The 15,486-nt window shown below is 44.1% G+C and overlaps 2 protein-coding genes across 25 annotated transcripts in view; one reads left to right on the forward strand and one right to left on the reverse strand.

Annotated features, from left to right (window-relative positions):
• LOC143835620 (uncharacterized) overlaps positions 1 to 9,429 on the forward strand; it is an 81,114-nt gene extending 71,685 nt beyond the window's left edge. For 3 of the 15 annotated variants that reach the window (XR_013230292.1, XR_013230297.1, XR_013230293.1), the window contains 2 exons: positions 52 to 112; positions 5,683 to 9,417. Coding sequence is in view for 4 of the 15 variants with exons in the window: in XM_077333588.1 (XP_077189703.1) it covers positions 52 to 129; positions 5,683 to 5,788; positions 8,638 to 8,719 (266 nt within the window). In the remaining 11 variants the exon portion in view is untranslated. Of the gene's footprint in view, positions 1 to 51; positions 130 to 5,682 lie in introns of all 15 variants that reach the window. The other 12 variants (XR_013230285.1, XR_013230295.1, XR_013230294.1 and 9 more) reach the window with 9 other exon arrangements.
• LOC143835599 (uncharacterized) overlaps positions 1 to 15,486 on the reverse strand; it is a 50,763-nt gene that overhangs the window by 25,112 nt on the left and 10,165 nt on the right. For 6 of the 10 annotated variants that reach the window (XR_013230263.1, XR_013230276.1, XM_077333529.1 and 3 more), the window contains exon 2: positions 3,968 to 4,084. The exons of 1 other annotated variant lie outside the window; for it this stretch is intronic. Coding sequence is in view for 4 of the 9 variants with exons in the window: in XM_077333529.1 (XP_077189644.1) it covers positions 3,968 to 4,084 (117 nt within the window). In the remaining 5 variants the exon portion in view is untranslated. Of the gene's footprint in view, positions 1 to 3,967; positions 4,085 to 6,710; positions 6,791 to 15,486 lie in introns of all 10 variants that reach the window. 3 more of the 10 variants (XR_013230275.1, XR_013230274.1, XR_013230271.1) reach the window with 1 other exon arrangement.

Raw genomic sequence — 15,486 nt, forward strand, 5'->3', positions numbered from 1 at the left:
AGGCACAGAACGGTCTTGCAAAGTACTGATCTATGATCTTTATTGAAATAGGGGACTGGAAGCTAGAAGATCAGGTGGCAACAGGGAGCCAAGTGTCCAGTCCTTATATTAGGTATTGCAGTTCCAGAGGTGTGTTTATTCTGGAAAGCGTTGTACACAGTGTTGCATTCTTGTATTTTGTTATACCTTTATTTTCTTTTTTGGATCTTATGTGGGTTCATACATGTCCTTCACCCACACACTCTTTTTTGACGTTAAATAATAGGGTGCAACTCCACAATTCACTGTGCTCAGGTTCTTGTACCTGGGTCCACCACCAGACCTGTCATGCTGACATGTACTCCTGATTGGAATTCAGATTCTCAGCTGCATGGGGGCCAATTCAGATTGGGACTGCAGCAAATGGGGAGAGTCGGCTTAAGTATTTCCTGTATCATTGCTGAACTGCCTCCAGGGAACAGCTATTTGCCTCACTGGGGAGACTGAGGGGTCCTGATTGGCAATATGTAAATTTTCCCCATGTGTATTAGTACAGTACGTTTTCCCAAAGAAGCAAATAGTAGCTCCTTGGAGCCATTTGAGATTAGAAAAATGGCATGAGAGTAGGGTTGTCATCTGTGGGGTGGGAAATACCCGAAGATTTGAGGGGTGGGGCCTGTTTAAATTTCAAACAGAAACCTCAACAAGGTACAATGGCACAGTGGTTGCCCTCCAAAGCAGCCTTTTTCTCCAGGGAACTGATCTTTATTGTCTGGAAATCAGTCGTTATAGCAGAAGATCTCCCGGCCACACCTGGAGGTTAAAAAACAAGTTGGCCAAACAGGGCAGGTTGTAAGATATACGAACCATTTGAGGCAATAAAGCTTATCAAGACTTTTGTCAAGGCCCAGGGGAAGAAATCTTATCCATAGACGCCACAAGATGTGGATATAAACGTGTGACATAAAGTCCTGATGAAGGCTTATTAACTGAAAGCGACTGTCACCAGAGGATTTACAGTTTGTTTATATGTACCATTAACTACAACGGTGTAAAGAATAGTGTCTGACAAAAGGCTTTCTTTACAAGATTTATTGTCTCAAGCTGTTCATATATCTTGCAGCCTACCTGGAGACTGGCATCACTACATGAGAGAGATCCTTAATTCCCCTGTCTCCTAGTGTCATGGCCCTATACGAATCTGTCCCCAAGAGCCTAAGAAACAGGAATTTCCAGCAGATATTTGCTCGGCTGAATATGGGGTAGACCTAGGGATGGGCCTGGGAACAGCATCTCATGGGCCTTGTAGCCGTCCTCTTTCAGATCAACCATAAGCCTCACTTTAAATTTCAAAAACGTATCCCTAAATTTAGAGATTCAGAGGACAGTATATGCCGATTGTACAGTGGAGATCATGAACAGCAAACCACAACCGGGGGAAGAGCATGGTAAAACTAAGGGAATAAAAGGTAAAGGTAAAGGTAAATGCAAGCACCGAGTCATGTCTGACCCGTGGGGTGACACCCTCTAGCGTTTTCATGGCAGACTCAATGTGGGGTGGTTTGCCAGTGCCTTCCCCAGTCATTACCGTTTACCCCCCAACAAGCTGGGTACTCATTTTACCGACCTCGGAAGGATGGAAGGCTGAGTCAACCTTGAGCCGGCTGCTGGGATTGAACTCCCAGCCTCATGGGCAAAGCTTCCAGACGGCTGCCTTACCACTCTGCGCCACAAGAGGCTCTTAAAAAAAGCTAAGGGAATAGGTAACTACAAATGTTTGCATACAAGACATTTAGTGGGTCTTTTTCCCCATGTCAATCAAGACTTACAAATCACAAAAATATCCCATTAATAGTGTCCCGGTATGGCAGCTCAATTTGAGTCAAGCCACATCTTGAGCTTTTAGGGCTCAAAGTCCCTTTGATTCAAATGAATGAGTGAAAATAAATCGATATCAAATGAAAATGAGATAAATGGGGAGGGGAGGAGGGGAGGGGAGGCAATGGGGGCATAGCTTATGCCCATCATTGTCTCTCAAATGTGGGTAGCCACTTATCGGGTCCCAGGCATGTCCCTGAAGTACAGCTCCTTCCCATCCACTTGCAAACCAACCTACGTTGTCTTTTTTTAAATGTTGGTAACTCAGGCCAAAAAGGTTGCCTTTGCCAACTCATATGTGTGTGTAACACACAGTCTTCTCCAGAGCCATGGAATAGCTGCAATTCTAATCCAAACTGACCCATCACCATTCACCAGCCAACGCAGAGAGGCCTAGCAGGGACTTGATAAACATCTTCCTTTTACTGCTTGTCTGGATTTGCAAAAGCTGAATGCCAGTTTTCTACCTGGCAGGTTATATAATGCAGCCTTGTTTGCCTTGCTAGATCAAATTGCAGAGACAGTTTTGTTGTAGTGCATACTCCATGCCAATGCAGATAAAAGTGCCCCTGTGGCTTTTTTTTTTTTTAAGACAGAAAAGCCTGCCATCCTTCTGTAGAGTTTTTTCTTTATGTTGGCAACTTCTATTGCATTATAGCCCAACCATGTCAAGGCAATCATAGAATCATAGAGTTGGAAGGGGCTATACAGGCCATCTAGTCCAACCCCCTGCTCAATGCAGGATCAGCCCTAAGCATCCTAAAGCATCCAAGAAAAGTGTGTATCCAACCTTTGCTTGAAGACTGCCAGTGAGGGTTGTATTGCCTTGGTCTACTCTGGATTGGTCTTTTCATTTTTAATTTTTAAAAAGTTTCTTATCCTTTTTATTGTCAAGATATAAGGGGGGAAAGGTGCAGGCAGTTTCTGTTGACAGAGTAATTTACACACCAACATGCACAATTTGTGTAGATAAAGGTTGATTTAGGAACTAAAATTGATAGGAAATAGAAGACACAGAGATAGCTTCCTATCTACATCTCTAGCCTAGAGAGAGGGAAAGACTGAGGTCCATTCCGCACAACTTAAATGTTGCTGAATTGGAACACTTTGTAAATGCTACATTTTTTACATTATGCACGACGTCATACACAAACCTCAGCACTCCAGCAACAGTCGCGCAACATTCGCTTTTTTATAGCGCTTTGGGGGGAATCGTAAAAAGTGGATACCCCCTTTTAAAAGTGCTTGACTCCTGAGAACAACCTGCAACACATCAGCAAAAGACATGTGCATTCTCAAAATAGCGTCAGGAAGAAGGTCCCTCCTCCACTCTCGCCTCCAAGCATCCGGGGGACGGGAATACCTTTTTCCCCCTATAAACTGTATAAAGCAATGAACAAACACACTTTTCATTTGACAGAAGGTTTTAAACTTTAAACTTTCAAAGTAACATCACAGAGTCCTTTGCACACCATGTGCCCAAATGTTGCCCTGCCTGCACTAACATGCATTGTATGTTATTATTATTTTTTCTTGGAGACGCATGTCAATGATTACATGCATGTCCGCCAGCAGGCTGTATTAATTAGCGTGGATGAGCCCTCAGCGGGCTCATCTCCAATGAATACCTCCCTCCTGGTTTAGCCTCGTGCAAAAGGCCATTTGGGGGGGGGGAATTACAACTAAATACAGTTCCGTGTGAAACAAAGAAGCAACGAATTAACATATATTCGTTGCCACGCATGTTTTTGGATTTTTTTAAAATAAAATTTAAAGGGAAAGGAGCACTTTGGATCCACAAGAGTGATCCGTTTGATTGGCGGGCTGAGGCAGGCAGAAGCACCACAGATTTAGAGCGCCTTGTTTGCAATTCCTGCAAGACCGGAAACACGTGCGTTACCAAAATAGTGCTATGGGTGCATGAATATTGCACTACAATTTGCACTGAGCGAAATGTCAAAATTTCACTACAAATTGTAGCTGTTCGGGCTGTCGTGGACATCCAGCAACATTGGCAGATGTGCAGAATGGACCTGAGCATGGCACCTCCGAAGGGGGGGAATTGCCCTAAGAGTAGCAGTCTGGAGACAGACAAGAAACAACACTTAACAGGAGCAAAGGTGTTGACGTCATGATCCTATCTGTCTTCTTGCTGCCCCTTGCAGGGTCTTCTCTTCTTCTTTGCACACCAGACATTGTTTTTTGCAATGGCATCTTTCCAGATTTCCTGGAAAAGAAATGGGGAAGGGAAGCTACAAGTCAGTTGAAGCAGGGTGAGATTTCTCTGCTTAATGAGATCTTGTGGATGCTCCACTGGAAGTTACACAGGTGGCTGCAGGCCAAGGGGAGGGGGCTTCAAGCAAAGAAATGGTAGGTGGAGGGATGGAGTGCTTAACCCTTTCCCCCTTGCCTGCTCTTAAACTCCAAGTTGCCCCACCTGCTCTTTTCCCCAGTTGCGTGTTTATGAGGGTTGCCATTTCTGGGTTTGAAAATATCTGGAGATTTTAGAGATGGAGCCAAAGTAGGGCACAGTTAGGAGTTGCCTGGAAACCAGCTGAAATCAGCAGAAATACCAAGAGATCTCCAGCCACTACACAGACATTGGCAACCCAAGTGTTTATCCTCACAAACATACTGCAAGATTTAAAAAACGGTGACATGTGTTGGGAGGGGAATCAATTGGAAGCAGAGAGACTGCCTTACAGATAGTGAAGCACTTTTCCTTTTTTTCTGTTCTCCAGTCCATTTAAGGAGGAAAACCCCATGTTTTCTATATCAGACTGTTAGGAACCTGGAAGGTGATGTCATGACATTGTGTCCTGTGATGCCACCCTGCCCCACCCCTAAAAGCTATCACTGGCTACCTGGCTACTTTCATTCCCAGAGATGCATGTGCATTTTGCCAACAGACCCAATAATATCCCCCTGGACTTTTCAGGCTAGGAAAATGGCATTGGGGGACGGAGGGATGAATCCTCTTCGCCATGTGCACCACATTCTGGCTCCTTAGCTGGCACTGCATGTGCAGGAAATGAGGTCACATGTGATTGTGTTGCATCTGATATCGGGTGGGAACCCAGACCCAGCCTGTGCTCACCGTAATGTGAGGTTCTTCTTCCCAAATCTCTTGTTTTCCCTTTGAATAGGGCATCAGGGCATGCTATACACAGTGGCATTGTGTTGTTAGGGTGGCTAACTTTTGAAGCAGCCGTGATAGCTGTCCCTTGGAGCTGCTGGAAGGAATGGGTGAGGATGTTTAGCTGCAGGCCATTGAAACCTCACCTCCTGACTGCTGTGCAGAAAAAACGCTCTTATGTGACCTCTTAGGCCAGGCTCTTAGATGGAGCAAAACATAAGCAGGACTGGGAAGGTGGGAGTAAACAACAGAGCAGTACCAAAGTGGTGCTGGAGGGTTCCCCTCATGTCACAACCAGGCCAATTAAGTTCTTCTTGTTAAGGTTGCCAACTGGCTTAGTTTAATGGGCAGAAATAGGCAGCAGAACCCCAGCATGGAGCTGAATAACATCACCTGAGAATTGCTTGCAGCTTAAACAGCCATTAAAGGGATCAATAGCAGTGGGACAATTTTAAAGCTCTCTCCTTTGCCTTTCTCCTTAAGGTGCTTTTGCTGTTGCTGGGTCATCCGTTCTTTAGTCTAATGTGCTCTGTTTCCACCCTCTGCTTTCTGCTTACTTCACCCTTTACAGCTGTTTAAAAAGGGAGGAAGGGGGTCGGAGTTCTGGGTGGGGCAATGTTTGTCTCTTAACCATTTTGTGTTCCCTCTTTCAAGGGTGCTCCTCAGAACATGTTCTTTTGGTTTATCAGGCCCAGATTTTAGGACAAGTTGGAAGATGCCCTCTGACCTCACAGTCAGCCTCCCTCCCGGCTGCCCATCTGACAAGCAAAGTTTGCATGCACGCTCCATATTCCAGTAAGAGTATGAAATAAAGTTACACCCAAGACATTTGCTCGTGGGATGTCCTGTCAGAGTTGGCTGTGGATGAGTAACGCAGACCTCCCTGGTTCTGCGAGAAGCTCTGTCCCATTTGGTCTAGGGTGGCTCAAAGCTGAGCAGATACACAGCATTCTTATGTCTGTTCCCCCTGGGCCTACAACTTATTGCCTAAACCGGAGTTGATCTACTTAAAATGCATAGCTTGATGATGACTCATAGAGCGTGCTCCGAGTGTGCTGTCACTCAAGGGCTTTACACCACGTAATGTTTCTCATATGGCTGTCAAGGCAAAATCATTATTCCCTGTCCTGCAAATGAGTAGATATTTTCCCACTGCAACAGACCTACAAGATAGGCGAGTGAAATCTGGGCAGTTTACCTCTCAGTACCCAAGGCTGTGTCGACAAGCTGCCTTACTCCAAGCACTGGCTTCCCAAAGGTACCTGGCTGGCCACTGCTGGATATAGGAAGCTGGACTTAGATGGGCTTAGTCTAATCCACCATGCTCTTATAGTCTTGAATAAAAATTAAAACAGGATTGTGTGTATGCTGTAGGCCTGTGAAGTGCAAGGGATGGGACTCAGAACATGACTCTGGGCATAGAATTCCCGTGGTATCATACTAGGGAAGGCAAGTGTATAGATCTTATATTTGAAAAGGTATGCTTCAAAATGACCCTTGCTCAAATCTCAAAAGCAGTTGGCCAGCAAAATGTGATTTCCAATGTTCGTAAATTTACATTGACTTGAGAAAATTCTGTGAGAGGATTTGCACTGAGTAGGGGGTTGGACTAGATGGCCTGTATGGCCCATTCCAACTCTAGGATTCTGTAAATGGGAATTTGGTACCACGCAGAGCTCATGAACACACATGAAGCTGGCAATTGCTGCTGACTCACCTTTCCTATAGCTGACCTCCTCCTGTTATTCCTCAGCATTCCCTGTACCACAGAAGCATCATTTTGTGGGCATCAGAGGGCTGCAGTGGGGGGAGGTAGAACACTTTGAGCATTTCCACACCCTTTAGATATAGTGTAAAGCTTACCTTAAGTAGTCATTATATTTTGGCCCCTCCACTTGACCTCACCAACTTCCAGCGTATGGGCAGCGACTGACTGGCTACATCCTCCATTTTAAAGAGCTAGTTGGTGAATCCCAAAAAGTGGATTCGCCAACAAATGTTGCGCTACCTAGTGGAGAGCAGCCAGCAGCCCACCAGCCAAAGAAAGGTATGGAGGCTCAAATGCGCAAGGCGCCTGTCTCATCCCGCCCCTGCTTTCGCCCCCCTCTTCCAGTGGACAAGCATGCAGGCGATGGCAGAAAGAATTTTTCCCCAATGTCTCTTCTTTGAAGAAGCCTTCCCGTTGGATCACATGGGGGAGCCGGGCACTCTCTCCTCCCTTCCTCAAGAGGCAGGGCAAGTTGCCACAAGCCCACGGCAAGACGCAGCCAGCCAGCCAGCCCCCAGGCAGAGGCCCCTGCCACCCGCAGCAAGGGAACTCCATGGAGTGTGTGTGCATGTGTTTGTGTGTGCATGTGTGTAGGGGAGGGGAGGCAGCAGCAATGAGCCCTCAGCGGGCAGTGTGAGTGTGTGTATGTGCACGTGCACACAAGGGAGAGGCAGCGGCAGCAGAATGAAGTTTTGGGTTTTTTTCAAGTGAACTGCCTGGAGCAATGAATATTCGTTCAATCATATAGGCAAAGTTAAAAAAAAAACCCACAGTTGTAACACAAAGCATACCTCTCTAAGCTTACCCTCCCAATTAGAAAGGAGATTTATTTTTTAAAGGAGCAATCCTCATCTTTCCATAAGCAGTGGCAATAAAGAAGTGGTTTCAATGGAGAATTACTGATTTTAAAAAATATTAGTGGGCATCGCGGGACCTTCAAAGAATGGAGAGAGGGGATTGGCTGCCTGGCTTGAGTGACAGGTGGAAGAGAGTCCCGTGTAAATCATGTTGCTCTCTTTCGCCATTACCAGCAGCACTTGTGGAGGAGGAGAAGTACGAAATGGCGGCAGAGAAGAGTGAGACAGCAAAAAAAGATGAGGAGGTACCGAGAGGCACGATTATATGTAGCGTTACACCAGTCAGCTGGCGTGACACTATTTTTACCCATGTGCAGAAATGCCCTTCCATTTTGCTATTGGAAAATTTAGTCTGCATCCAACCCCAACAGTATACCCATGACATCACATTAGTCCTCATGCTGAATGACCTCACATGTACACAAAAAGAATCTTATCACAATGAAGAAAGCCCATCTTTTCCCATGTGAACCTACTCAGAGCGTCAAGATATTTCTTAAAGGCTGATTTTATGCTCCCATCACTATCACTAACGAGACAGGGTCTTTTCAGCAGTGGCATCACAGCTTTGGAACTGTTTTCTCAATGAAGCTGACACTTTCCAGTAACAAACAGCAGAGGGCATTCAGCATGCTGAGTCTCTGATTATGGGATTTTTTTCTTGTTTTCTAAAATTTCACATTCTCCATATGGGTCTGTAAATTTCTCAAATTATTCTCAAATTATCTTTTCACTGGTTTTTGCAATATGTGAAGCCTCACTGGATGTTTAACAAAAGGTGTAAATATTTTAATGGACAAATGACTGAAGTCGAATCTGCTCTTACCAGCTCAGTGGGGTTCATGACCCCTGTGATTCAGTTAAAGGTTTAGGTAAGTCATTGGCTGGTTAAAACATGCAGCCCTCTCCCAAAAATACACAAAACAATCAAGTAGGAGTTAACTTTCCATGTTTTTTTAAGAAGTAAAAACATAAGGAAAATCTTATTCATCACTAACAATGTCAAAATTAACTTTTAGCGTCATGCACATCAGTTCCAGTTTTCAAGCCACAGGAGGCCAACTATCCTGCTCCTTCCAGCAAATTCCGCCCAGTCACTAATTATGAAAGAAAGAGTAAGTTTGCCAACAAAGAAATTAATGAAGAAGATTCATCACTGCCAATTGACTTTACTACTAAGTTAATGGGAAAAATATGAGCACGGAGAGCCACCCAAAAGACTGCCCATACGTTCAACGGAGCATTATTCCAGAAGACACATTTAGATATTTGACATTCAAATGGCTTCATCTAATGTAAAAGCAAGGAAGTGACTAGTGATAAATAAAGTGTAGTGTTTGCAGAATGTAGCAATGCATCTGTTTCACAATCTTTCTTACTATCCCCCCCCCCCCAAAGGCAAGGATTGAGAACAGGGGTATATGGAGTCTGTCCAAGTTTGGAATATATGACCTGGTACAGAGTTCAGCATGGTGAGATTCCAAGCTTTCATTTAATAATACACACACATTTCTTGCCTTTATGAGCTATACGAGAGACATATGAATGGTGTCTCAACACCTAGAGAACCTAACAATATTCCTTACAGCATGTCTGTATCAGTATTTTTCAGATATTTTTCCAGTTGAATATAGATCAGGCTGAATTTTGGCTATCTGAAATGACCAAGCCTCAAAAAATCCCAAAATCCCAAATGGGCTTAAAACATCAGTCTCCTCTCCTCCATTTTCTCTTCACTACAATCCTGCAAAGTATGCTAGGCTTAGAGTGATTGCCCCAAAGTTGGACTAGATGGCCTGTATGGCCCCTTCCAATTCTATGATTCTATGATTCTATGTTTCGCACCTTCTGATTGGGCCCTACCTGGATAGGCCCCGCCCACACTCTGCCCACTTAGGCCTTAGCCTTTTATGTTTATACAGTGACAGCTGTATAAAGATATCAATGTCAGGAAAATGTTGTTACCCTCATGCCCTGCCTGTACGCTTCTGGGAAAAGACTGGTGAGCCACTCTTGAAAGAAATGGAATGTAGGACGATGACCTCTTTTTGTCTGAACAATAAGGTCTCTTGAAGCCAGGTGTGTAACAACGCACAGGTTTGGCATTGCATGGCAAAAGGGAAAGGCTTCAAATATTCCATGTGATACACTTCCAACCTGTGTTCTCTGAAGGCAGAAAGTTTTTAAGTTGGCTTTACCACTGTTTTCAGTGGGACTTAATTCAAGGCTGGTGTTTTGATCAAAACCTCTAGCGTATATTTCATCTTCCAACAAGCCAGAGATCTTAAAACTGACTGAACTTTTATCTCCTGTTCCAAATAGATGAAATGTTCTCACTCTTCTGAGTCACTAATTTATCTCCTTATTTTGGTACTCATGGCTGACCTCCTTTCCATGTGTGGAGGGGGGAGGGAGCAGAAGAGATGTCATATCTCTGAAAGATTCTCTGTGCTGATCGCCATCAAAATCAATTCCCAAGCCACGGCAAAGCACGGTGAGCCTATTCTACCACTCCCAAATTCCCTCTTGCTTTGCTCTAAGAGATCCTGAAATATTTTGTTATTCCCAGAACCTGAAATTTAAGACAAATTGCTAAACTCAAACGTTGCCAAGTTGGGGAGAATCCAGATTCTCTCTCTCTCTCTCTCTCTCTCTCTCTCTCTCTCTCTCTCTCATATCACTTATCATAACAAACTTCCTCAAACAAACCCAGCAATGCAAAAAAAAATCACATCTTAGGAAGAAAGAATGTGTTAGAACAGCTTCAGAAAACATCAGGTTGACACATAACAGAGTTCTAGGCAATCTATTATTATGTTAAAACTTTATATAAAATGTAAAGTTTTATTTAGATCCAATTTACAAGAGGTTCACGAACTTTTTAAAATTTTCTTTTCATTTCTGCTCTGCCCTCCTCTCCCCAGGGCAGGGGGTGGGCCTCCAACATTTTACAATGACTCCAATAAAAGCAATAAAATCCCACTTAGAAATCCATAGACATTGAAACTATTTCCCAAGATCTTGGCATTTCACCAAGACATAAAACTGAGGACAGGGGTATACAGATGAAGGGGTGGATCTCTGCAGATGAAGGCTGCCTTTGGATGTTCCTGATCTCCCTTTAATACTATGGGGCATTTAATACTATGGCCTGCAATTTTGTGATACAGCAAAAAGACAAGAAAAGCTATAGTCAGTATCAGCATGATAATGTAAGGAGACAGGGCAATCATAGAATCATAGAGTTGAAAGTGGCCATACAGGCCATCGAGTTCAACCCCCTGCTCAGTGCAGGATCAGCCTAAAGCATCCATGTCCAGCTGCTGCTTAAAGACTGCCGGTAAGGGGGAGCTCTGACGTACTCTGACTGAAAAACAATTTACCTGATATCTAGCCAGCACCGTTCTACACATAGTTTAAACCCATTATTGCAGGTCCTATCCTCTGCTGCCAACAAGAACCTTTTCCTGCCCTCCTCCAAGTGACAACCTTTCAAATATTTAGACAACAATCATGCCCCCTCTCAGCCTCTTCTTCTCCCTTCCCTTAAGGGCACCCATTTACTTTCTCCCATACAAGTGAATGGCTGCCCTTCCAAACATTATTGTTGGGAAGTGAGCTTGCTGTGATGATAAAATCCACCCAGGAACATATGGTTCACTTTGCAATAACCAAAGAGAGGAGATAATGGGCATCTCTATGTATTTTGCTCCCTTGAAACACCAAGAGTCTCTGCAAGACAGTCCTACCCATCGTAATGACAGGGAATCAAGCTATTCAATGGTATAATGTTCTTGGTGGATATACACAGTTGCCGTATATTGAATTAGTCCTTTGGTGTATTGTTAGTACTGTCAACTCTGACTGGCAGCAGCTCTCTGGGCTCTCAAAAGAAGGTCTTTCCAATCATCTAAACCTGATGCTTTTAACTGGAGATGTTTTGATCAGGACCTGGGACCTTCTGTATGCCACTAAACCACAGCCCCTCTATGTGCCTGTTTTGGCTTTTGCTTACTCTACTTTCCCTGCACCTGTTCCAATCGGCTATTTATTTATTTATTTAATTTGAATAAAAAATCTGCCTGTGTTATCACAGTAAACATTACAGCTGTCCTTTAAATCAGGGCAATGTTGGTATTTGCCATAAGTGGGGTGGAGCTGTAGCTTAAGGGAAAAGCACCTGCACGGCTTCCAAGATCTGATGAGATCAGGCTAGCCTGGTCCACCCAGGTCAGGGTCTTAGGGGCTTTTTAAAAACCATCTGAAAAGGGTTCTGCAGGAGATTTGAAGAACACTGGCAGAGTAATTCCTCTCTTTCTCCACATGAGGGCAATTTTAACATTCACCAGGATCCCCCACCCCACCAGCACTCACAGGGTTGAACCTCTACAAGGAACCCTTAACGTTCTGGTCTTTCAGTATTGTGTAAGCTCTACTACAAAACAGGAAGGAACAGTACTGGAACATAAGCTGTCACCATGAATAACTGTTAAAATACCAAATTTAGACTCTATTGCAATGCATTCTATGTAGAGCTGCAGTTCTACAGGCAGCCCAGAAAATTCAAATGGTAGAAAACAAGGCAGCCGGGCATGTTAAATGAGAGGCAAGGCAACAAGCATATGGCAAGGCAACAAGCCTTGTATCAACTGTAACCCAGTGAATTTCCCAGCCCAACACAACGTGCTGGTATTGACCTTTAAAGCCCTTAAGAGTACCTGAAGAAGCATCTCCACCCATCCAAAGTTCCTAGGATCCTCAGGGAGGGCAAGCTTGTAATGGGAACCCATCATGAAGTTATGTTGCTGGACACTGACAGGAAGGTCTTCTCAGCTGCTGCAGCCAGCTGGGTGACCTTGGGCTCGCCAGGGCACTGATAAAACTGTTCTGACTGAGCAGTGATATCAGAGCTCTCTCAGCCTCATCCACCTCACAGGGTGTCTGTTGTGGGGAGAGGAAAGGGAAGGCGACTATAACCCGCTTTGAGCCTCCTTCGGGTAGAGAAAAGTGGCATATAAGAACCAACTCTTCTTCATCATCAACTTCATCTTCTTCTGCTGCTGATGATGATTTCTTCCTCCCTCTCCCACTCCAGAAAGTGCATTTGGTCTTCTTTACTTCTTGAGCTTCCATGGGGGAAACCCATGTTCAAATCCCCACTCAAGTCCACTGGGCGATCTTGGGACAGTCACTTGCACTCCCTCTCAGCCTAACCTAGCTCACAGGGTTCGTGTGAGGTAAAAAAAATGAGTGGCAAGAATGCCCCATTTGGTGCTTTGAGTCCAGATTGAGGAGAAAATATATTAAAATAAATATGCATTTGTTCCCAAAGACTTTGAATCTGTTTTATTCTTTCTTGGGGTTTTGAATGCCATTATATTATTTCTACCTAGGCTCTTATTGTTGGTATCTGGGGATCTCCCAGAATTCTAACTCATCTTCAGACTAGATGTTTGTTTGTTTGTTTGTTTGTTTATATACCACCCTCCCCGAAGGCTCAGTTCCACTGCAGAAAACAGATGCTTTGGAGGGTGGACCATACAACATTGTACCCCAATGAGGTCCCTGTCTTCCTTGGGCTCCGCTCCCCAAACTCAGAGTATCCCAACCTGGCTCCACCCCACCCCCACCCCCACCCCCTCACTCCCTACTCTCAGGGATTGCCAGTGCCAATGTGGAATAAACCAATGGGGTAGCATTCCCCATCTCTGGGAGGGATGCTGTATTTTCAAATGTTTTCCCCGTGAAGAACATAAAGAACACCCTGCAGGCTGAAGAATAGCAGGGCAGGAAGATGTCCCCTTTCTAATGCATGCTAGTTTTCTTCACAAACCTTACATTGTGATTTGCCACTTTTTGGGAGGGGGGCTGAATATTGTCCATCCCATAGTCCGCCAGCTATGTTTAAGTTGCCGGGTCACAAGCTGGGTTGCGAACTATTCAGCTAGCCACGGTAGCTTTTAACAGCAGCCAGATGTCCAGACATCAGCCAAAACCAAGTAAGAATGGAGATCTCCTTGTTGCGAATTTTTTAAAAAACTGGCATTAAATGGACCACAACAGCCTATACTGTTTTATTCTAGTCAACCAGCAAGCCTGAACAAATTATGGAGAACTGCTTTATTAAGCCATCTTGAACCATGGAGAAGGGAAGGATATCAATGTTTTAATACTACATAATAAATAAATATTTATATGCCCCTAAAATACAGGGTAGATATTGCCCATAGAAAACAGTGAGTTAAGGCTAGAATGAGCCTTTCTCCCTTACATACTAATTTTCAGCATACAGGGAACTTTTAAATAGGAGAACACTCAAATATACAGTCTCCTACAGATAGAAAGGCATAATTCAGGGGGGAACCTTGACTGTTTGAATGCATGAATTGTTCTTAAGAGAGGTCTGTAGAAGCAGACTACCCAACATCTAATACATGGCAAGGGAACTTTACACCTTTCTCTGAAGCTCACCCAGTGGTGTACATCTGGAGAAGGAACTCCAGATGGAAAGAAGTAGTGATGGGTTTGATCCATTGTGGCTGTTCCCACATTCCTGCAATATGCTCTTCATTGAGGCCAGATCTCCAAAACTACACTGATGATAAACATCTGTTGGGGGGATAGCTTAGGTCTCGTGAATCGTGCTGGAGTTCTTTGGGGGCTGGATGCGAGAAACTTCTTCCACCCTCCTATGACAAATTTTCCAAAAAAGCAACCCCCATCTTAGGTTTTTAAAGGTCAACATTCCACTGTACTTCCCTTTGCAAACCACAGATCTATTTTAGCCAATATCCACCAGAGAGGAACTTCCTGCTAACAAATCACTGCATGGATTTTGCTATTCCCTTGTAGTATCAAAGACCCCTGCAGCTTTGAGCAATTATTTCTGCAGTCTTGGACTCAGAAAGCATTGTTTGTTTGCTTACTTTCTTCTTCAAGTCATCCTCCAGCTGAGATAATGATGTGATGGGTGCCAGTCAACATGAAACAGTCCCCCCACAATACACACAGGCACACTCGTGGAGTCCAGGTAGAATGACATCATCCATGTTCATTCTAGAATTAAAGCACTGAAGGGAGAGGGACTATATTTTGTGTTGAGGTGGCATCATGTCATTGCATTAGGCCATAGCCATGGAGATTTGGTGGATGGAAATCAAAATTATCTTTCTATCTAAACCATCTGGTTAAGTAAATTCTGTGCGGTTTTTGCAGGCCATATTAATAGAAAGTAATTGCTTTGTGGACCAAAGAAGTGATAATCTACACTACCTCATCTGTGAATTTACTATAAATTGAAGACATTTCCTCAGACTTTGCTCTCTCAAACTTTCAGCTGTTGTGAAGAATGGTCTTTCATCAATGAACACAGAGAACCACAGAAAGGCTCCTGGGGGAGACTCACTTTCTTCCTCAATGCCTGAGGCTTTACAGTTGACTATGACAGAACAAAGTGCAGAAGAGGGCATCCAAGATGTTTACGGATTCAAGGTACCTTTCCTTTAGGAAAAGGCTAAAAAGTTTAGGACTTTTCAGGTTAGAAAAAAGGCTGCTATGGGAAGGGGGCATGATAGACATTTATAAAACTATGTATTGAGAAAAGATGGTGGATGGACAGTGGTTTGTTTTTTCTCATGTTCCCATTGTACTAGAATTCAGGGACACCCAATGAAGTTGATGGACAGACAAAAGGAAACACACAGAACTGGCCAAAAGTCTGGATAGCCCTTCAAGTGGATTATAAAGATTTAAGGAGGGTGGGGGCATCAACGCCTACCAACCATAGTGACTAAAGGAAACCACCATCATCAAACAGCACAGCTAAGAAGCAACTTCAAGAGAATGCCCCAGTGCCTTCTTTGTTGGCC

The sequence above is a fragment of the Paroedura picta genome, chromosome 1, assembly GCF_049243985.1.
Source record: "Paroedura picta isolate Pp20150507F chromosome 1, Ppicta_v3.0, whole genome shotgun sequence".
NCBI classification, from domain to species: domain Eukaryota; kingdom Metazoa; phylum Chordata; class Lepidosauria; order Squamata; family Gekkonidae; genus Paroedura; species Paroedura picta.